General features: G+C 37.4%; 1 protein-coding gene across 1 annotated transcript in view; it reads left to right on the forward strand.

Annotated features, from left to right (window-relative positions):
• Positions 1-12,540, forward strand: part of YWHAE (tyrosine 3-monooxygenase/tryptophan 5-monooxygenase activation protein epsilon) — a 57,660-nt gene extending 45,120 nt beyond the window's left edge. The window contains exons 2-6 of the mRNA XM_044248193.1: positions 79-278; positions 2,650-2,756; positions 3,787-3,993; positions 6,299-6,435; positions 11,584-12,540. Of these exons, the coding sequence (XP_044104128.1) occupies positions 79-278; positions 2,650-2,756; positions 3,787-3,993; positions 6,299-6,435; positions 11,584-11,636 (704 nt within the window). The 3' untranslated portion in view covers positions 11,637-12,540. The remainder of the gene's footprint in view (positions 1-78; positions 279-2,649; positions 2,757-3,786; positions 3,994-6,298; positions 6,436-11,583) is intronic.
• Positions 12,541-22,488: the final 9,948 nt, after the last annotated feature.

Genomic DNA, 22,488 nt, shown 5'->3' on the forward strand with positions numbered 1-22,488 from the left:
AAAAAAAGATGTATTGTGAAGGGATATTGTATAATAAAACTTACTTGTGTAAGATCTGATTTTACTTTTCTCTTACAGAAATGGTGGAATCAATGAAGAAAGTAGCAGGGATGGATGTGGAGTTGACAGTTGAAGAAAGAAACCTCCTATCTGTTGCATATAAAAATGTGATTGGAGCTAGAAGAGCTTCCTGGAGAATAATCAGCAGCATTGAACAGAAAGAAGAAAACAAGGGAGGAGAAGACAAACTAAAAATGATTCGGGAATATCGGCAAATGGTAAGATCATCATATCCTGGGCATCTTTAAAGAAAGATGCTTTCTTGGCATCTGGTTTTGGATATTTTATTTTAAAGTTTTATTTATTTAATCTCTGCACCCAGTGTGGGACTTGAACTCATGACTCCTAGATAGGAGTCACATGTTCTTTCTGACTAAGCCAGCCAAGTGCTCCAGGTTTTGGACATCTTTTTAAAGATTTATTTATTTATTTGAGAGTCAGAGTGCATGAGTCAGGTGAGGGGCAGAGAGGAAGGGAGAGGCTGGCTCACCACTGATCAGAGACTGTGACATGGGACTCCATCTCAGGATCCTAGGATCATGACCTGAGCTGAAGGCAGATGCTTAACTGACTGAACCACCCAGCCACCCCGGTTTTGGACATTTTGGATCACAGCCCAGGGCACATGTGGTGCATACATGTGTAATAACATTTTTCTATTTTAATGAATTTTCATTTTAACTTCTCTGGGTTATGGTAGGCCATACAATATTTCAGGAAAGAGGTGTGAAGAATTTTCCTCTGGAAGCTGTAGAGGGTGTTTAGTTTTCAACACCACACAAGTAGAGAACTATTTTTTTTTAAAAAGATTTTATTTATTTATTTATTTATTTGACAAAGATCATAAGTAGGCAGAGACAGGCGGGCGCGGGGGAGCAGGTTCCCTGCTGAGCAGAAACTCCATTTATTAATTATCTCTACCTCTGTTGGACACTGTTTTAAGTGGAGAGATATTTATTAGTACATGTAATTGTGCAAGGTAGGGTATTTATTTAAAAGACCCTGTAAAGACTAGGTTATTGTTCTACTTTATAGATGGGAAAACTACAGTTCTGAGTGATTGATTAACATAATGGGTCGCATAGAAGGTTATCAGTGTGTCCGTTAAAGCTCAGATATGTTGGAACAAGAATATGGATTGTAAATAGAAAAGTTTGGTGTCTCAGCAGGAATGGGATTTGGACTAAGTAGGAAAGGAAGCAGGAAATAAAGAGAGGGACTGATAAATTGGGGGAAGATGAAAGATTCAAGTGGCTGGGTGTCTTGATGTGTCCCTAAGTAGGAATAACAGGAATAAAAGAAATAAAAAGGAAGTTACAGTCCAGCGGTGAAATAATTTCAGACTTCCTGGATAAAGCAACACAGTTAGGGATATTGACAAAAAAGGGCATGTAGTTGAGGTCAAGGAACTCTTTTGAAAGGAACATGGGTGTGATACCTTGGTGTGATACTAGGAATTGGTGAGGTAGGCTGTGAATATGGATGAAAGGCATATAGAGATCCACTGATGACAGAGGCTTAGAAATTGGAATGTAGAGGATGAGCTTCCAAGGGGGAGCCATTTGGAGTAATAGCAGCCAGTCATAGTGGGGAGCTAGGAGAATTCAGAAGGTGTCTTAGTCCTACAGTAATTGCCACTTGAAAAGACACGGGGAGGTAGTTAATTCAGGAAAGAGCTAGTTTAACCTAGCACCAGAATGAGATTAGGAGGAGAGAGAGTGGGGGAATTCTTTACAATGGAAAGAAAGTTCCAGAGGGCATAAGAAGAACTTGGAAAGGTTCAGCAGTGTTACTGTGTATTAATGGAAAATAGAGAACAAGATGTGTATGTGTGTTGGGTGATGGTATGCGTTTTAAGTGTGATAAATTTTAGGTAAGTAGCAATATTTACTTTAGTATACAGATTTTTGGTGCCATAACTGTTGTGGATCTCAGCCACTAAAGTGATTGCCTATTGAGCATAGTAGTGGTTAGGAATGTGAACATTGGCGGCAGACTGCCTGGATTTGAATTTTTGTTCCATCCCTTAAAAAATGTGACCTTAGGCTCTATAGTATGTCTGGGTTCAAATCCTACTCTCCCTCTTGAAGGTCTTTAAATTGGTGATTTTTGGCCAAATATCATAATCTTTGTTTCCTCATGTACATGATAGTTTATACCTTATATGCTAATTAATAGAAGTGTGCAGCTCTCAATAAGTAGTAATTAGTGTTACTTTCAGGTCTGTAGCTGAATCATGAGGTTGTTGGTGTGGGTTTTGTTTTTAGGGTTTTAATTTTAAGTAATCTCTACACTCAACGTGAGGTCAAGAGTCAACGTGCTCCACCAGCTGAGCCAGCCACGTGCCCTGTATGGTGGTGGTGGTGGGTTGGTTGGTTGTTTTAAAGCACTAAACTAACAGCATGCAGAAGGAGGATAATTTCTGTAGCCTGGAGACAACTTTACTCTGCTTTTTAAAATCAAGAGTGGGAAAGAAGGTTTCATAAAGAAATGTATTGTGTTTACTGTGACTCCCTAAAAACTAGAGGGAGAATATGTCATAGTTTATGCAGTTTCTTAGACATAAACAATTTTTGACTTTTTTTTCAGGTTGAGACTGAACTAAAGTTAATCTGTTGTGACATTCTGGATGTACTGGACAAACACCTCATTCCAGCAGCTAACACTGGCGAGTCCAAGGTTTTCTATTATAAAATGTAGGTTCTATACTAGAAGGGAAAATGTCAGATTAAATGTTGGCCCCCTTAGAATTACTACTTCTTCTGTGTTAGGTGTTCAACTTTTATTTAAGAATAGTTGTTTAATGTTAGGATAGTTACATGGGAGGGATGATTTTAAACTTAATTTTTGAGTGCTCGGTTGCATATTCACTGCTAATGAACAATTATTGTTGCACTTAAGACTGTTTAGTGTAAGAGTACTAGATTTTATCTATTTGCATTTTTAAAAATTTGTCAGAGAGAGAGGGAGTAGCAGAGAGAGCAGCAGGCAGAGCAGGCTCCTTGTTGAGCAAGTTCCGAAGAGGGACTCGATCCCAGAACCCTGGGATCATGACCCAAGCTGAAGGCAGCCACTTAACCAACTGAGCCACCTAGGTGTCCCTCTGTGCATTTGTTTTTTGTGTGGAGTTACCCGCCAGCTGTAGCAATGTATTAGAGAGTTTAGTTTTACCATTTATGTCGAAGTTTTATTTCAAAATTAAGAAACTGCCATGCCATTTTTTTCTGGAACCACTTTTTTGTGTTTAATTTTAGCCAGTGAAAAATATACTGATTTTTTTTTTTTTTTTTTTTTAAGAGAGGGAGAGAGAGCGAGCACAGGCAGACAGAATGACAGGCAGAGGCAGAGGGGGAAGCAGGCTCCCCGCTGAGCAAGGAGCCTGATGTGGGACTCGATCCCAGGACCCCGGGACCATGACCTGAGCCGAAGGCAGCCGCTTAACCAACGGAGCCACCCAGGCGTCCCAAAAATATACTGATTTTTGAAGCTTTGCAGTTAATTTCGCTAGGTTTTTGCTTATATTTGGTATTCTGAACTCTGAGGTGGAAAACTGAATAGACTAGTCAGTCTTTGTTGAAAGAGACTTGGGAAATTATTGAAGTATCCGTGTTAATTATGAAATATATTTCTGTCATGTTTCACTTTACAGACTACAAAATTTTAAGTTTACTTTCATTTAAAAAGTATTTTTCCTAATTGTGTTTGTTTTATTTTGTTTTGTTTTAGGAAAGGGGACTACCACAGGTATCTGGCTGAATTTGCCACGGGAAATGACAGGAAGGAGGCTGCAGAGAACAGCCTAGTGGCTTATAAAGCTGCTAGTGATATTGCAATGACAGAACTTCCACCAACGCATCCAATTCGCTTAGGTCTTGCTCTCAACTTTTCCGTATTCTACTATGAAATTCTTAATTCCCCCGACCGTGCCTGCAGGTAAGTCATGGAAGAAAACAAAAGCTCTCACTGTGAAAGTGAAAAAAGTTACAAAAGAGAATTGTCTTGTTTCCTGGGATTGCCTTTGCAGCGTTGGCCATGTAACAGAGAATTCTTTTAGCTCTTAATGAAACTGCTTTGGATGATTTTAAGACCAACCCTGTCTCAGTTCACTAGGATAGCAGTTTTGGATTATGTTGACAGGGAAAAGTTTTGTTGGTAGGTTGAATTTTAAACTTGTTATGGGAGAGTGGAATTACAGTAGACTTTTTTTTAATATTCGCTTTTAGTCTTTGTAGGCATGTTCATATAGTTAGGCTCTTAGTGTACGTATTTTATGTTTTCTATTTTAATATGAGCAGTTCTCCATCTTTGTATGCTGATTCCCCCATTTATATTTTAGGTTATTCCCAATTTTTTGGATACAGTTAGAAATTTTAAAGGATAGCTTTATGTACATAGCTTTTTACTTGAAAAAAAATTACTGTAAACTATGAGGTTTATCATTCTGACCATTTCTAAAAAGGATTTATTATAGAATGAGTAAATGGAGGGGACAGAGGGAGGGAATCTAGCAGACTCCCTGCTGAGCATAGAGCTAGACGTGGGACTTGATCCCAAGACCCTGATCATGACCTGAGCTGAAATAAAAAATCGGCTCAGTTGACAGAACTTGGGCTTAACTGAGCCACCCAGGCACCCCTCATTCTAACCATTTTTAAGTTGTACAGTTGAATGGCATTGAATATACCCACAATATTGTGTAATTGCCACCATGAAGGTATTTCTAAAACTTTGTCATCACCTGAAACAAACTAACCACTACCGAGTAATTCTCTAGATCTCCCAACCCCTGCCCCCACCAATCTTGACTTTCTTTGTGAATTTGCCTATTTTAGTTTCCTCATATAATTGGAATAATGTATATAGTCTTCTTGAGTATATAGGAGCCAGATACTCCATGAAAGAGATTCTCCTGATACGAGGTGGATTCATTTGAATGCAAACCGTTATTTATTCATCTAAAAACATTGTAAATTCCTAGTTGAGTTTGTCCAAAGAGGTACAGTTCTTAACTGAAGAAGTTACAGCTATCTGTTCGGCTAATAGTATTGATTGGATCTTTCATTGTCATTCTCCAGTGTAGCTCTCCATCACTTTGATTTAAGTCTTCTCCATGCCTTTGCTCTTAAGCATTTGCTTAACTTACTAATTTTTTTAAAGAAGATTTTTATTTATTTATTTGACAGAACATAAAGCAGGGTGAGCAGTAGAGGGAGAGGGAGAAGCAGGGTCCTCACTGAGCAGGGAGCCCAATGGGGGGATCGATCCCAAGACCCTGGGATCATGACCTGAGCCAAAGGCAGATGCTTTAACCAACTGAGCCATCCAGGCGCCCCTGTGCATTTACTTCAGTTTTTAGCATTCCATTCATGCTCTTCTCCTTCCCTTTTGGATGAGTTCATATTTGACTTCTGATTTGCTCATTCTCTAGGGTTTCTTAAGTACTTTCTCCAGAGTAGCACTTCATACTTGTTTTATAATAGTTTTGTGTATCAGTCAGTCCTCTATTCCTAGATGTTCATTGTGGACTGAGAGTGTTTCTTTCCTTTCTCTAGTGTCCTGCATCACTTGGTGTACATCATGTACCATACCCAGTAAATGTTGATTTTGTTTCTTTTAAATTTAGTAAAATGGCTTATATACCACATTTCTGTGGGTTCTATACCCCCCCCTTTTTGCTTCTTTAGCATTAAAGTCTTTGGAATTAAACTGAGCTGTTCAACGTTTTGTCTTTTTACCTTAAAATTTTATTAAATAAGTGAGCTGTTGACTAGAACTTGGTAATACTTTTATTATGCATATATTTTAGTGGTGCTTCAGGATAGAATTTGGTCTGTGTATTCTGTTTACTGACAGGCTTGTCAAAAGCCTGGTAAGAAATGGTGCTCTAGGGTGCTTGGTTGGGTCAGTTGGTAGAGTATGCAGCTCTTGATCTTGAGGTCGTGAGGTTGAGCTCCACACTGGGACTGGGTTTGTTTGTTTGTTTGTTTGTTTGTTTTTTCTTTAAAAGGTAGTAGTAGTGCTCCAAAAATTTTATTGCCTCCAAATTTGCTAGATTACAAAATTAAATAGTTTTCATAAGTTGTATCTGTTTTTCCTTTATTTCAGTATTTAAATCCAAGATATTCAGTGTCACTATTAACATACTACAGGATAACTTAAGAAAAAGATTGATTTCTAACATGTCATTTCTGTTTTTAAAGGGCTTATTTTTGTAATATATTTATGTAAATACTTTTAGGTTGGCAAAAGCAGCTTTTGATGATGCAATTGCAGAACTGGATACGCTGAGTGAAGAAAGCTATAAGGACTCTACACTTATCATGCAGTTGTTACGTGATAATCTGACACTATGGACTTCAGACATGCAGGGTGATGGTAAGGAAACTTGGACGTTAAATGCATCTCTTTCAGTTGTTGGGTCTTTTTACTTTTAGGATTTCCTTGGTATTTCTTCACATTAAGCTATAGTTTAGACTCAGCCTACCCTCCAGACTATCAAATTTTAATACTGCCTTTACAGCAGATGATCTCAAAGTACAGTTATCTCTTTGGGGCTGTACGATGATAATGTAAAAGACTTGTTTGGTAAGGGGACTCTTTTTAATATTTGAAGATTTAAAAAATTTTTGTCTCTAATGTTTGCTTCTCTCACTGTTTTGGAATTTGGAGGCAGGAACCATCTCATTTTATCTTTCTCAGATTAAATTTTAGGGATCTGTGTAATTGCATGTCATGATCACTGCTTTGGGTGACTGACTTATCCTCAGGTTAAAACTAGATAATGTCAGTAAATATTTATGAATCAGCTTCTCTGTGGGAATCTTTTTTTTTTTTTTTTAAGGTTTTATTTATTTATTTGACAGAGATCACAAGTAGGCAGAGAGGTAGGTAGAGAGAGAGGAGGAAGCAGGCTTCCTGCTGAGCAGAGAGCTCGATGCAGGGCTCGATCCCAGGACCCTGAGATCATGACCTGAGCCGAAGGCAGAGGCTTAACCCAATGAGTCACCCAGGCGCCGCTGTGGGAATCTTTAAAGGAAATTTTTTTTGTCTGGATTTTATAGAGCAAATGGAATGTCCTGCTCTTAGTCCTTATTTAAGAGGTCTGGTATAGGCCCTGTTGTTGTTGTTGTTTATTTTTAAATATAAGTAGTATTTTATAAAACTTAGTCTTGTGATGGGGGTTAATAATTATTTTAAATGCCCAAATTTGTCATAATTGTTCTTGTTGTTTTTTTTTTGAAGATTTTATTTATTTGACAAAGAGAGATCACGAGTAGGCAGAGAGGCAGGCAGAGAGAGAGGGGGAAGCAGGCTCCCCGCTGAAAAGAGAGCCAGATTCAGGGCTGGATCCCAGGATCCTGAGATCATGACCCGAGCCGAAGGCAGAGGCTTAACCCACTGAGCCACCCAGGTGCCCCCATAATTGTTGATTTTTTAAAGGAGATTTTATTCTGCTTATTCCAGAGAATCCTTTTTATCCATGATAGATCATTGAAGAGTGAGTAACATGACCATTTTATGAGCTGGCTTTACAGTTGTTGGTGGTGGTATGGGAAGTGGAAACAAAAAGTTTGTCAATTTTAGTTGCAGATCCTTTGAGTGTTTTTTTTTTTTTAAGATTTTATTTATTTATTTGACAGAGATCACAAGTAGGCAGAGAGGCAGGCAGAGAGAAAGAGGAAGGGAAGCAGGCTCCCTGCTGAGCAGAGAGCCCAATGTGGGGCTTGATCCCAGGACCCCGAGACCATGACCTGAGCCGAAGGCAGAGACTTAACCCACTGAGCTACCCAGGCGCCCCGGAAGCATTATATTTCTTAAATGTACATCTGAAAATGGGTTTTCTGGGCATGTATATTTTAAGTTTCCTCACTCTGGAAGGATAGAGACAGATTTTAGACTTCCTTAGGTACTGAAGTGAGAATTAGGTGACTGAGCTTTAAATCTAACTAGCTTTATGAAGTATTTAGATACTTGACTAGGGTTGGCTTAAAATATGTAGCATATAAGATCTACTTGCACACTTACTGAACAAAGCCAGATGGAGCCACAGATTACTTTCCAACACAGCACTTCAGGCAACCACTGCCAGTCTGTGTGACTGAAAACCAATTTACTATCTCTGAACTAATGACTTGAGGTTCCTTCCAGCTTTAACATTCTGTTGTATTCTAAACAATAACTACTCAGAAGAATGGCCAAACAGCTATGGACTCTTCATAGTCACCCTCAGCTCAGAGAAGAATAATATCTCTGTGCCTGTTTGAGGGAATAAAAGGAAAACATGTGGAGAGTTTGGTAAGCGGTATTGACCTAAAGTAAGGTATATACTTCTCTGACCTCTGGGGGCATTTTCTGAGGGTGAAATAACAAAAATGATGATCTGGGTTGCAACCCTGTTTTTTTGGGGGGGGTGGGGAACAGTTCATTCCAACTTTTATAACTAAACTTGCTAGATAGTAAAATTAAATGGAAATATATTTTTTTATATTTTCTAATGCTATTCTTATCACTGGTAACCAGTAAACTATATGTCATTTTGTTTTTACATAGAGCCAAAGATAATTCTTTTTTTTTTTTGGTTATCAAACATTTTATGAAATAGATTGCCTTCTGCAATAGGATATTTTCTTGAAACTACTTTACATAGTTGCAAAGGTTCTTTGTACCAGAAATGTTTTATTACATAGATTTTTCTTTAATCCTAAGACAGGTTCATTTAAATCTAGTAAAATCCACTTGCTTCAGTTCTTACCACTGTAATGGACCGTTTATTAAATTTGGTTGAAACAGACTAATTTTCATTTAAGTGCTTTGGCGATAAAATATCACCAAAAATAGTGAAATAAAAATAGTGAAATAGTGAAACAAGTTTAACAGTGAAAAATTCAAGTAGTCTTTGAACATTTTAGTAAAATTAACAAATCTGAATTTACAAATTGTTGTGGGTACTAGTCATTTATTCGCCATTTTCCCTAAGAAGTATAGTATTACATGTTTTATTAACTTTGGTTTTGTGACTTAGAATCTGTGCAAAATTGCAGTCATGGAATTGGCAGTTTCCCAGGATATTGGATATAGTTGAGCATTTAGATAGTTTTCTCGTTTTTAAATTTTATTATGGAAAATGGTGTTTAAAAAAAACACTTGAATTAAGGGTTTCTAAAGGAAGAAATGTGTATGCGATTCCCGAGCTTTTACTGAGATGTTTTCATTTTTTTTTTTTTAAACTGCAGAATATGTTCACTTCTGTCTGTGTTGGAACATCTTTATAAACATTACCACTTTTTCTCATCAAGTGATTTCAGTCCTTTTCTCTTAACCTGTTTTCAGAGGACTATTTCATAAACAAGTCCATAGGAAATGTGTTCTCTTCCTGTCCTCTTCTTCCCCCCAAATCAGGAAACAGTGGGCAAAGAAATATCTGTCCAAAGAAACGGCCCCCCTTCTGTTTACCTTTTAAGAGGATATTATTTTATCCTTTTAAAGGTGAAAGAAACAGATACTTTGTAGAGTGAAGTGTATACAAAGTAAAAAGACCCAAATCTTACTCTCCTAAATCATTGATGTTTTCTTTCGTCCTGCTCTCTCGGTTTGTTTTTCTTGTAATGTTGCTTTCATATGATTGTTCTCCCTCCCTTTTTCCTTGCAATATAGATTCCTAAAGGATAATCCAACTCTTCTTTTCCTAAAAACTCTACTTTGTAAGTCATTATCATGGCACAGTGAATTCTGCTTTTTCGTTTTGGTTCTTCACTAATCATGCCTGCATATACCATCATCCTTTTGCTTACAAAACTGCCTGTTCTACATTCTAGGATGTGAAACCTTCCAAGACATTTATGATCTGCTACCTCTGTCTACCTCTGGTTGGGTGTGACTCATCTGACAGTATTCTATGCCAAAGTTACTTGGAACTTTTGGCAAATATAATGGTTGCTTATAAGTGAATTAGAGTGTGCTCTGTTGTTGTTTCTTAATCATATTTTGGCAGTGTATTGCTGTTAAAAATGAGTGTGAATGTTCCTATCATTTCCTGAGTTTGAATACATTATTTTGGGAATCATTGGGTGGTGCATCATTTCTTTCCTCTGTAAATGGTTTTTTTGGTCTGTCTTTGCATGTCTTTTTCTATATATATGAGTCAAAACTCTTTATGTGCCTTAAGAACTTTTCTTTTTTTAAAAAATACTTTATTTATTTATTTGACACAGATCACAAGTAGGCCGACAGGCGGCGGGGGGTGGGGGAAGCAGGCTCCCTGCTGAGCAGAGACCCTGAGATCATGACCTGAGCCAAAGGCAGAGGCCTAACCCACTGAGCCACCCAGGCACCCCACCTTAAGAACTTTTTAAAAAGAGTCACATTTCACTATCAAATATTTTGGTCAGAGAAGAAAATTTCAAGTGTCTAAAAATACGCTTACCTAATCCTTGTTGCCGTAACAGCATTGTTTTATCATATCAAGGTCTTTCAGACTGCTTAAAAAGCACTCCTCAGGTTAAACGCTTTATGTTGGTAGGCACCCAGTCTTAGTGTCATTTGTCCATCCTAATTAATAAGCAATATCAATGGATGGATTGTCTGAACCGAAATGATTGTTGGATTAGTTAACTATTTATTTATTTTGATTCAAACTGTTAACTACATAGGAATTGTAGTGATCTGTTAAAGCACAAAAGAATGTAACTTTAACCTCTTTTGTTATTTTTTAGCAAAAGCCTGCATGCTTTTTTTTTTTTATTATGGCTGACTTATTTAATGCTTTTTAATAGGTAGATGATTCTCCAGTGAATAGGCTGGCTTTCTGTTGCATGTCATAGTGCAGTTCAAATTCCTCAGCCCAATCATCATGTTTTAAGGGAAAAGAAAAACCGGCATGAGAGAACTGGTCCAAATGCCCTTCTTTAATAACCTCAGCGGTCTGGTTTACTTTGAGCATGCTGTTTCACTCTGGAGTAAGAAACTTGGTTTATGGTTTGGTGTGACTGGCTAAGATACAAAATGTAAACTCACTTAAAAAAGCAGAACCCTCCCTCTAAAATTGAAGAATTTCTTTGGAGCATCTTACTGCTCATTTCTCTACTGAAGCATTTCACATGGAGCTTGTGGGTAGATTTTACCAAAAAAAAAACCCTAATAAGTACCCTTGATTCTTAAAGAGGTGAGGTTATTGAGAAAGAGTATTTTGACCCAAGATATACATGAAAGCTTGAAAATCATTTTAACAATATGGTTACCTTGGCTGTCTACTTTTAAGAGCTTATTTAGCATAAAAATAGTTTTACTGTGCATTGGTTTTTTTTCTTTTTCATCCTGACTATTGACCATTCAGGACCTTGATCCAGCAGCACTTCTTGGCTTAGGCATTTCAGGTGTCAAGGATGGTATAAGTCCTTTGGCTGTCTGTGTTTAATATCAGTTGTAGCAAATGTAAGGCGTCTGTGCTTGGAATGATACCTTTCTTTGTTACTACAACAGTCTAATTTAGTCAGTGTAAAATAATTAATTTGTTCTTCTTTGCAGGTGAAGAGCAGAATAAAGAAGCGCTGCAGGATGTGGAAGATGAAAATCAGTGAGACATAAAAGCCAACAAGAGAAACCATCTCTGACTACCCCATTCCTTCCCATCCCACTCCCATTGGAAATTCCCCCATTGTCACTGAGAACCACCAAATCTGACTTTTACATTTGGTCTCAGAATTTAGGTTCCTGCCCTGTTGTTTTTTTTTTTTTTTTTTTTTTTAAATTTTAAAAAACAGTTTTCAAAAGTTCTTAAAGGCAAGAGTGAATTTCTGTGGATTTTACTGGTCCCAGCTTTTAGGTTCTTTAAGACACTAACAGGACTGCATAGAGGCTTTTTCAGCATTACTGTATTGTCTCCTGCCAGATGTGGCAAGATCACCATTAGAAATGGAAATTACATTCGAAATCCATTAGACTTCTAGGTGATGCAAGCATCTAAGAGAGAGGTTAATCACACTATAGAGGCATTGTGGTATCATTTTTCCTTTTTCTAATTGTTTAAATTGAATTTTATACCAATGTTTAAAATTAATTGGGTGTTAGCTTGAAGTGGTTAAAGATTGTTTGGAGAGTTGTAATGGTTTTGCTGTAAAGTGTTTTCAAACTCTGCTGAAATGTTGCTGAAAAGCATGGTGCTGGTAACAGTTCAACAATCCGTGGCTGCTCATTCTTGCCTACTTATACTCTCCCTCTAAAGCAGGTTAGCATTGAAGGTGGTATGGAAAAGCCTGCATGCGTGTTCAATTCTTTGTTTCTTCTCCTTCCCTTTCCCTTTGGCCCCTGGCCCCCCTTCGCTCGCTCAACCTCTTTTGTTCAGTATGTGTAACTTGAAGCTAATTTGTACTACTGGATATCTGACTGGAGCCACAGATACAGAATCTGTATTGTTCTTACTGAAACACAGCATGGAATTAACATTAAACTTAAATAAAACAAACCTAAATTAAAAATGCCAAATATTATTGCGCCTCCATCCTTTATCTTTCTAAAATAAACTCTAGTCCAAACACATTGACAGTATTGTTTGCCTAAATGTGGAAAATTCCCCCCTCTTCTTCCACAAATCACTTATATTTCCCAAAGATGATATGTATTTTTAGAAAAAAACTTCTTTGCCGGTAACCTGGTTGTTGAAAACACTGAGTAAGAACACTCAAGTCAATTCATTCCCAGTCCTATCTTCTTAACCAGGTAACAACACGATATTTATTTTAATCATTAAAGTACAAACTCCTACTCACACCAGGCGTACTTATGTATCATTTTTTAGCATGGAATTTGGGTTGTACAATCAAATAAGGCTGAATGTGTCAGAATAATCTTCCTTAGGCTCAAGTAAAATTAACCCCCACTACCACTTCTAAAGGTCAGTGGCAGGAACAGAAAATAATTACATCCATTCTCAGTAGTACATGTACACATGGTAGAACTATGTAGCCACCCCCCTTACTAGAGACACTCATTGTTAAATAGTTTCTTCGAGAAATAGTCTACATCAGTATGTATAGGTGTTTAGTCACCATAGACCATCCTGTATCAGGCATTTAGATCTAATTTGAGTGACTAATATGGATGGACTCCTGGTTTTTCTTTTTTATTTTTAACCAGTTGACGCCTTTTGGACAGATTATTTCCAGACTTGCTATTATAAATTATGGTGCTGCATTAAACACCTTTGTAACTGTCTCCACTTAATTATTTGCATTTCTAGATGTCCTGTGGGAGAGAACATACTTTTCAACTGATAAATACTGCCCATTTCCTTCCAAAGGGGTGGTTCCACTTTTAGAGTGCCCCCCAGTCCCTTCAGCAGTGTCTAAGAGTATCTGCTCTATCACCACACTTGACTCCATTGCTAAATGAGATGTTGACACCAAAAATATACCCTGGCTTAATTCTCAGTAGTGAAGACTTAGGAAATTAGCAGAAGAGTGATGTGTCCTAGTAATTTTTATTTTTTTTTCCCTAGTAGTTTTTATTTTATTAAAGTATATATATGTCCATAATTAGGATAAACAAGATTTTTTTGTATTGCTATTCCATTAGTTAGTTGTGGAGATGTGGAGCTATGTCCAAGAGGTTTTCAGGTTGATTGGTTCTTTTTCCAGCAGTCCGGTGGCCAAAAGTGTGCTGCATCAAGGTCCAAAACTGAAGGAATTCTTAAAATTCGATCAGATTTTTAAAGATAAGGGGACTTAGTGTTTTGCAGTCTGTTCCCATAATGAACACAAATGCACAGGTGCCTGGACTTAGAGTCAAACACGTTGGTAATGTTTTTACAGAACAGTCTGGCCTGTGGAGATGATTTCTGTCAAGTTATGTTGTTACAGGCATGTGTTTAGTGAAAGGGGTCTCTAGTTGGCTCTGTGGATGGGCTTGTATTCAGCAAACTCAGGATCCCATGAGCATGCTCAAGAATGTGGCAGTCTTGGAGAGAGAAGAACTTGCCATCCAAAGAAGCCATTAAAGGCACTTGGGGGAGTATTGTGGTGACTGGTACAGGTCTTCAGATCCCTGTAAAGTATGGAAGACAGGCAACCAGGAAGACTGCAGAAAGGTGACAGCCCTGTAAGAAATTTTCTCTGTCTGTGGTCTGAAAAGGTGAAGTTGTTTCAGCTCAGTTTAGTGCTTGAGGATCAGTTGGTTTCAGTAATTTGAATGCAATGTGTGTTTCAGTTATAATAGTGCTTGCTTTGAAAAAAAAAAAATGTTTTAAACCCAAAGGTTTTTTAAAATGCTGGAAGCACCAATAAATGTATGTGTGACTCGCCTGGGTTCTAGAACCGGTGGCTGGAAAAACATATCCAAAGTTAGGTTTTGCTTCTTCAAGGAAGATGAGAATGAACTTTAGGTTAGGTTATTTTTAAGGGGAATTTGATGGAATAAATGTGAACGTCTAACTTGGCTTCTGCCTCGGACAAATGCCCCTTGAGAGTTTAGTAAGATCCCAAATCAGCTGCTTTGCTGTTAATCCTAGGACCATAGGAGAGAGAGCATGCTGAGATGGCATTTTGAAGATGAATCTTGCTTTGTTTTGAATATTGTAACAAGTAATAGGGGTCACTGGTGAACTTCTAGGATGGGTCATTAAAGGAATTGTGAGCTTTTAGAGGAAGTGATTCTGGATCCAATTGGCTAAGCAAAATTAAACCTTGTTTTATTTTTCAGTTGAGTTACTAATCCAGTAGTTGATAGAAGAACTAATATTTAGCAAACATTCAGTATTGGCTGTGTACCAGGCACTGTGCTTATTTTTTTAGTTTTAAAGATTGTTACTAGAGAGTACAAGCATGTGGGGGGAAGGGGCAGAGGGGCAGGGGACAAGCAGACTCCCCACTGAGCATGGAGCCAGAAATGGGGCTCCATTCCAGGATCCTGAGACCATGACCTGAGCCATAGTCAGGGGCTTAACTAGCTGCGCCACCCAAGTGCCCCAGCACTGTGCTCGTTATTAAGCAGTGTCAGTAAACTAGCACATAAATATTCAATAGTTTGATGAGTTGTCATCTGCATTTTGCAAATAGGGAAACTGAAAAGTTAACTTGGCCAAAGCCACACAGCTAGTTCAAACAGTTCAAAGTAGTTCAAACAGGATTCAGAGTTGGGTTTGTAGGACTACAGAGCCCATGTTCTTAACCATTAAGCCATTCTTTTTGCTCTTTATCAAAACGAATGTTTCATTGAAATGTTTCCTCTAAAGTGACTGTTTAAAAAATACATTTCTGAGATCATCTTAAAATTGATACAACTGTACATTGATAAATTCATTTCAAAAGCTGTAATATGCATGTTAAGAAATGGGCCCTGTGCTATCTCAGTTATACCACTTAGGGGAAACACTAGGTTGGCATTCTGTTATGTGTAAGGGAGGGCTGAAATGGTTTTTCTTAAAGAGTGCATTGCTTTTTGGACATTTACTTCTTTCATAATTGAAGTAAGTGTGTCCTTGCACAACCTGGGCAGTATGAATCCTATCCAGGGGCTACTTCTAAAGCTACAACTGACCAATCTTCCTGTTAACGCTGAAGCTCCTGGTACTTGTGCTTCCATTGTATATTGCTTGTTTCTAGGTCTTCCCCCAGACACTTTCCTTTCTGTTTTAATTCCGGTGGCTCTAGGTTTGGGATAGGGCTTATTACAGCACCTAAGCCTTCTTTCCTATTAATAGCACATTTGTAGCCATGATATCAGGCCACCATAACTGCAGAGTTCCCTCAGAATTTGCTTTTAATGGAATTCTAGGAACTAAAGAGCATTTTCCCCCCACTAAGCCTCGTTCCTCATTAAGATATAAGCCAGAACATTTAGGAGATATTAATTTTGCCTAGGTAAATATTACAATTGTTAATTGGCAGAGATAAGATTTATAGAATAATCTGTTGTGAGGATGTAGAGAAACATTGTCACTTTTGGCATTCCTTTAAGTTTTATATTCAACTATAAAGAAAATACTTGAGAAGCATACAGCTTAGTAAATTTCCACGAAGGGAATACACTGTTTAAGCATCACGCACATCAAGATCTAGAACAAGACCAGCATCCTAGAAGACTCTCATGCCTCCTTCTCAGTCTGTAATTAATTACTCCCTTATTCCTGCAACTGATCATTGCCATCAGTTAGTTTGCCTGTTTTTGAACTGGATATAAAAGGAATCATACAGCATTTTCCCCCCTCAGTATTATGTGCTGTCCCTCCATGTTTTTGCCTATAATAATAGTGTTTTCATGGCTATGTAGCCTTCTGTTCTATTAGTATACCACTGTGTATTCTCTGGATGGACACTGGATTATTTTCCATTTTGGGAGGTTACCAATAATGATATGGACATTCTGGTACATAACTTTTGGTATATACCTGAGAATGGAATTACTGGGTTGTGGGGAATATATATGTTCAGCTTTCATAGATAATTGCAAGACAGTTTTCCGAAGTAGTTGTGCTGTTTTGCAGTCCTGCTGGCAATGTATGAGAATCTTGGTTGCTATACATCCTCACTGGCATTTAGTTGTAGACTTCTGGTGGGTATGTTGTGGAATCTCATCCTGGATTTAATTGGCAATTTCCTGATGACTAAAGAAACAACACCAAAATGTGTCTTCTGGACGTTTGGATATCCTCTTTTGTTAAATACCCACTTTTGCCTGTTTTTCTGTTGAGTTGTCATTTTCTTACTAATTTGTAGGATATCTTTATATATTAGGAATAGAGAATGTTTTTGGAGTTGTTACTGCAATTCTGTATTTCTGTGCCCTGCTTTTTCATTATCTTGATGTCTTGACAAACATCTTAATTTTAATGTAGCCTAATTTATCCATATTTTCTTTTAAGGTAAGTGTTTATATATTTTATTTAAGAAATATTTGCAGACCCTGAGATCATTAATCTTTTATTTTTCTGGAAGCATTGTTTGACCTAGCACATCTAGATCTAGAATCATCTAGGATTTGTTTTGTATGTGGTAGTAGGAAGATGTTTAAAAAAAATACTTTCCTGTGTCGATATTCAGAAGAGCCAGCACCACATATTGTTTCATTGGTCTATTTGTCTTGGTGCCAGGGCAACTCTGTGTTCGGTATCTGGTGACGTGAGTCCTCCAGCTTTTTGTTCTTCAGGATTGCATTGGTTATTCTTGGCTCTTAGCATTTCCATATATTTTTTAGAATTGGCTTATCCATTTCAGTAGTAAAACAGCAACAAAACCTGCTGGGACTTTGATAAGCATTTTATTCCATAAGTAAATTTGGGAGGAATTAGTATCTTCACACAGTTACGTCTTTTTGATCTATGAACATAGTATATTCCTCCATTTCTTTAGATCATTAATGCTTTTTTCAGTAATGTTTTGTAATTTTCTTTGCAGCAGTCTGATGCCTTTTGGTGGCCTTAGTACTAGTTTTTAATTTTTTTTATGTTTTAAATAGTATTTAAATTGTTTCATTTTCATATTGTAGCTACTTAATTTTGACTATTGTATATTATCTTGTATCCCATGGCTGCCTTAATTTATTGATTTCAACAGTTTGATGTAGATTCTGTGGCTTTTTCTTCTTTTTTTTTTTAAATTTTATTTTTAAGTAATCTCTACACACAGCATGGAGCTCGAACTTAAAACCCTGAGATCAAGAGTCACATGCTCTGTCAACTGAGCCAGCCAGGTGCCCTGAGACAAGTTTTTTAGAGGATTATTTGACAACATAAGTGAAAGTTTTCAACACATGCATCCTTTGCTTGTGTGTGTATATGCTCACAAATATATGCAGAGTATGTCCACTTCAGCATTATGATAGCAGATTAGAAATAACCTACATGCCCATCAGTCATGGTACATCCTTACTATGTATGAAAATGAGATAAACCATTTCTGCTAATACAGAAAAATGTCTGCATATGTTAACTGAGAAAAGGACAATACATACTAAGTTATATAATCTTGCATGTAAAACAGGAAAAATACTCTTGTGTACTTGCCTATAAATTTCTGAAAGGTACAACTCTTTAAAAAACCCTCCAGCTTTATTGAGGTACAGTTGACATATAAGGTGCATGTACGAAACTATAGAGTTTGATAAGTTTTAGCATGTGTATATACCTGTGAAACCATCATCATAACGAAGATAGTGTAGCCTTCACCCTCACAAGTGTCTTTTGTCCTTTGTTATTTGCCCTCCTCCATTCCTGATCAAGCATTAATCTGCTTTCTGTTTTATTAGTTTGCATTTTTTAGAGTTTGATATAAATGGAATCATATAGTGTGTATTCTGTGTTTTTAGAGGGCGTGTTTGGCTTCTTTCAGCATAATTGTTTTGAGATTCATTCATGTCACATGTATCAATTCATTCCTTTTATTGCCGAGAAGTATGCCATTGTTACGATATACCACAATTTGTTTATTCACCTACTATTGGACAATTTGGTTGTTTCCAGTTTTTGTCTGTTACAAATAAAGCTGCTATGAATGTTTGTGTACAAGTCTTTATGTGGGCATGTATTTCCCTTTTTTGTGGATAAGTAGAAGTGGAATGGTTGTATAGTATTATAGGTGTATACTTAGCTTTTTAAAAGAAACTGTCAAACTGTTTTATATTTCCACCAGCAGTGTCTGAAAGCTGTTTTTCTTTGTCCACATTCTCTCCAGCACATGGTATGGTCAGTCTTTAATTTTCCCATTCTTAAAGGTATATAGTGACATCTCATTGTGTTGTGGTTTGTTTTGTTTTGTTTTGTTTTCTTCTAAGCAGGCTCCATGCCCATCAAGGAGCCCAACTCGAGGCTTGAACTCACAATCTTGAGATCAAGACCTGAGCTGAGATTAACCAGCTGAGCCACATCGGCACCCCTCATTGTGTTTTTTATTTGTATTTTCCTAATGACTAATGAGGTTAAGCATCTTTTTATGTGCTTATTTGCCATCTGTATATCTTTAGTGAAATGTCTTTTTTTTTTTTTTAAGATTTTTATTTATTTATTTGACAGTGAGATGCAGAGAGCACAAGCCGAGCAGCAGGCAGAGAGGGAGAGGGAGAAGCAGGCTCTCCACTGAGCAGGAAGCCCAATATGGGGCTCAATCCCAGGACTCTGGGATCATGACCTGAGCCGAAGGCAGCCACTTAACCGACTGAGCCAGGTACCCCAGTGAAGTGTCTTTTAATATTGAGTCTTTTGATCCGTGAACAAGGTATATCTAGTAATTAAGTCATTCTTTAATTTCAGCAAGTGTCCAGGTCTTTTCACTTGAGTCAGATTTATCTCTATTTCATAATTTTGGATGTTTTTGTAAGTTTCTTTTTATTTTTACTCTCCTTATTTTATTTTATTTTTTTATTTTTACTGTCTTAAAGATTTTATTTGTTTGATAGCACATGCAGGGGGAGCAGCAGAGGGAGAGGGAGAAGCAGGCTTGCCGCTGAGCAGGGAGCCTGATGTGGGGCTCGATCTCAGGACCCCTGGATCATGACCTAAGCCAAAGGCAGGTGCTTCACCAATTGAGCCACCTAGGTGCCCCAGTTCCTGCTTTTTAAAATTCAATTTTTGATTGTTCATTGCTAGTATATAGAACAAAATTTTATATTTGTGTATTGATACTATACCCTGTAATCTTGCTAAAACTCACGTCTTTTAGTAGGTTTTCTTCTTCTTTTTTTTTGGTAGATCTCATCAGATTTTCTTCATAGACAATCATATTTTCTGTGACTATAAAGTTTTCACTTAGTTTTTGCTCCTGTCTGGAGAATTTTTGTTTATTTTGCCTGGTTGCACTCTGGCTGGAACCCCCACTCAGTGCTTGAATGGAAGCTGTATAGACATCCTTGTATTGTTCCTGGAAAGCATTTGGTGTTTCACCATTAAGTATGATAGTCTAAGTTTTTTATAAGTGCCCTTGATTAGATTGAGGAATTTAGTTTGCTGAGAGTTTTTATCAGGAATGGAAGTTGGATTTGTCAAATGCCTTTTCTGGAAGAAAAAAAATACCTTTTCTGTATTATTGAGGTGATCGATAGGAGTTTTCTAGTTTGTTAATATAATTAATTAAATTGGGGTACCTGGGTGGCTCAGTGGGTTAAAGCCTCTGCCTTCCGCTCAGGTCATGATCCCAGGGTCCTGGGATTGAGCCCCACATTGGGCTCTCTGGTAGCTGGGAAGCCTGCTTCCTCCTCTCTATCTGCCTACCTCTCTGCCTACTTGTGATCTCTCTCTGTCAAATAAATAAAAAAAATAATTAAGTTGATTGCTTTTTTAATATTAAGCCAACCATTCCTGGGATAAACTCCAGTTGTTATGTATTATACTTTAAAAATATTTTTGGATTTGATTTGCTAGAATTTTGTTTATTGTTTTGTTTTTTTGTTTATTGTTTGCATTATATGTTCATGAGCCCATACCTGAAAGTTCTGAGGTGATGAAATGTTATTAGCACCAAAAGTTTTTCTTCTGTGGCACTGTGGACAAAATGGAACAGTAGGCATTTGCAGTGGCTCTGCATGAAGGAATGGAAGAACACTTTAAATGGTAAATATGAAGGTAATATAAAAAAATTAAGAGATTTTTAAAGAAATTAAGTGTTTAAGAAAAAAATTTTAACTATAATGTGGGGTTTATAAGATATGTAGTTACATCATACATATGGTTATGATAGCATAAAAAGGAAGCCAGAGGGTGGTAAGTGGATCCATTTTGAATGCAAGTTTCTCACATTTTACTTGAAGTGATGCAATATTAACTACGAAGACCTTGAGTTGTTAAGGATATATGGTATCTGGCAAGCACTACATAAAAAAAGAGGTATAGCTAAAAATATGTAGATATACTAAAATGTAATAGTAAAAAGTATTCATTAATCCAAAAGAAGGCAGGAGAGGACAATAGCATTTGTGCTGCCAAATCTCTCAAGGAGAGATTGGAAACGCACTAAGACCTAATTTTGACAGCTGGGAACATTTGTTCTTTGTTATTTTGATGGCTGGAGACTTCTCAACAGTTTTGGCATTTGGAAATGAATCCTCTAAACAAATTACAGAATAGTTCTGCAGATTATCCCCAGTATTGTGCTTTTTTTAAAGAATTTTTTAAAGATTTTATTTATTTATTTGACACAGAGAGATCACAAGTAGGCAGAGAGGCAGGCAGAGAAAGAGGAGGAAGCAGGCTCCCTGCTGAGCAGAGAGCCCGATGTGGGACTCGATCCCGTGAGATCATGACCTGAGCCGAAGGCAGCGGCTCAACCCACTGAGCCACCCAGGCGCCCCAGTATTGTGCTTTTTGAAACAAAGTCAACATTAAAAAATAAGCCCAAATAATTTCCTTATCTAAAAATCTCTTTGTTGACTGAACTGACATTTCAGCTGCCACCCACTGCTGGTGATACAGAATTTATAGTTTTGATTTCAGCCAAGTAATTGCCCGGTAAAAATTAAGTCTTTAGAGGAACATAACAGAATCTAGAATCTCATGATTTATAATAAACTTGGACACAGTCCAAACCTCAGCATATGAAGAAACAAAAACGTGACCCATACTGGAGACAACCACTTGGGATTATTCCTGAGATGACCTAGATACGTAAGCAGAGTTTTTTTGTTGTTATTCTCCCACTATAGCAGACAAGGATTTTAAAGCTGTTTTATCTATTATTATAATTATATTCAGGAAGGAAAGGAAAATGTGTTTGTGACCAATGAAAAGAAATTGTTGCAGAGATACTGAAACCATGATAAAGAACCAGGGGCACTGGGGTGGCTCAGTTGGTTAAGCATTTGACTTCAGTTCAGGTCATGATCTTAGGCTTCTTAGATTATTGAGCCCCACATCAGGCTCCCTGCTCAGTGGGAAGCTTGCTTCTCCCTCTCCCCCTGCTTGTGTTCCCTCTCTCGCTGTCTCTCTGTCAAATAAATAAAAAGTCTTTTAAAAATAATGATATCTTAACCATGTGGACATTTTGGAACAGAAAAATACGGGATTATCTGAAATAAAAATTCACTGGATGACCTTAAATGATGGAAAGATCACTGAACTTGAAGTTAGCTCAGTAAAATTATCCAGTCTGAACGAGAAAGAAAAATGATTTTTAAAAAATGAGGGGTGCCTGGGTGGCTCAGGTCATGATCCCAGGGTTCTGTGGGCTCCCTGCTCAGCTAGGAGTCTACTTCTCCCTCTGCCCGTTTCCCCAACTTGTGTGTGCTCTCTTGAATAAGTAAAATCTAAAAGCAAAAACAAAAACGCAGCATTAAGGCACTGGTGGGATAATATGAAAAGGTCTAGCGTACATGTAAATGTAGTTTGAGAAGGAAAAGAGAGAAAAAGGGGATGGAAAAAACATGTGAAGTATGACTAAAATTTACTCACATTTTTAGAAGACAGATTTACAGTTGAAGTCCAATGAAAATTAAAGAAAATGAACAATTAGACAC

This window comes from Neovison vison, chromosome 5 (assembly GCF_020171115.1).
Source record: "Neovison vison isolate M4711 chromosome 5, ASM_NN_V1, whole genome shotgun sequence".
NCBI classification, from domain to species: domain Eukaryota; kingdom Metazoa; phylum Chordata; class Mammalia; order Carnivora; family Mustelidae; genus Neogale; species Neogale vison.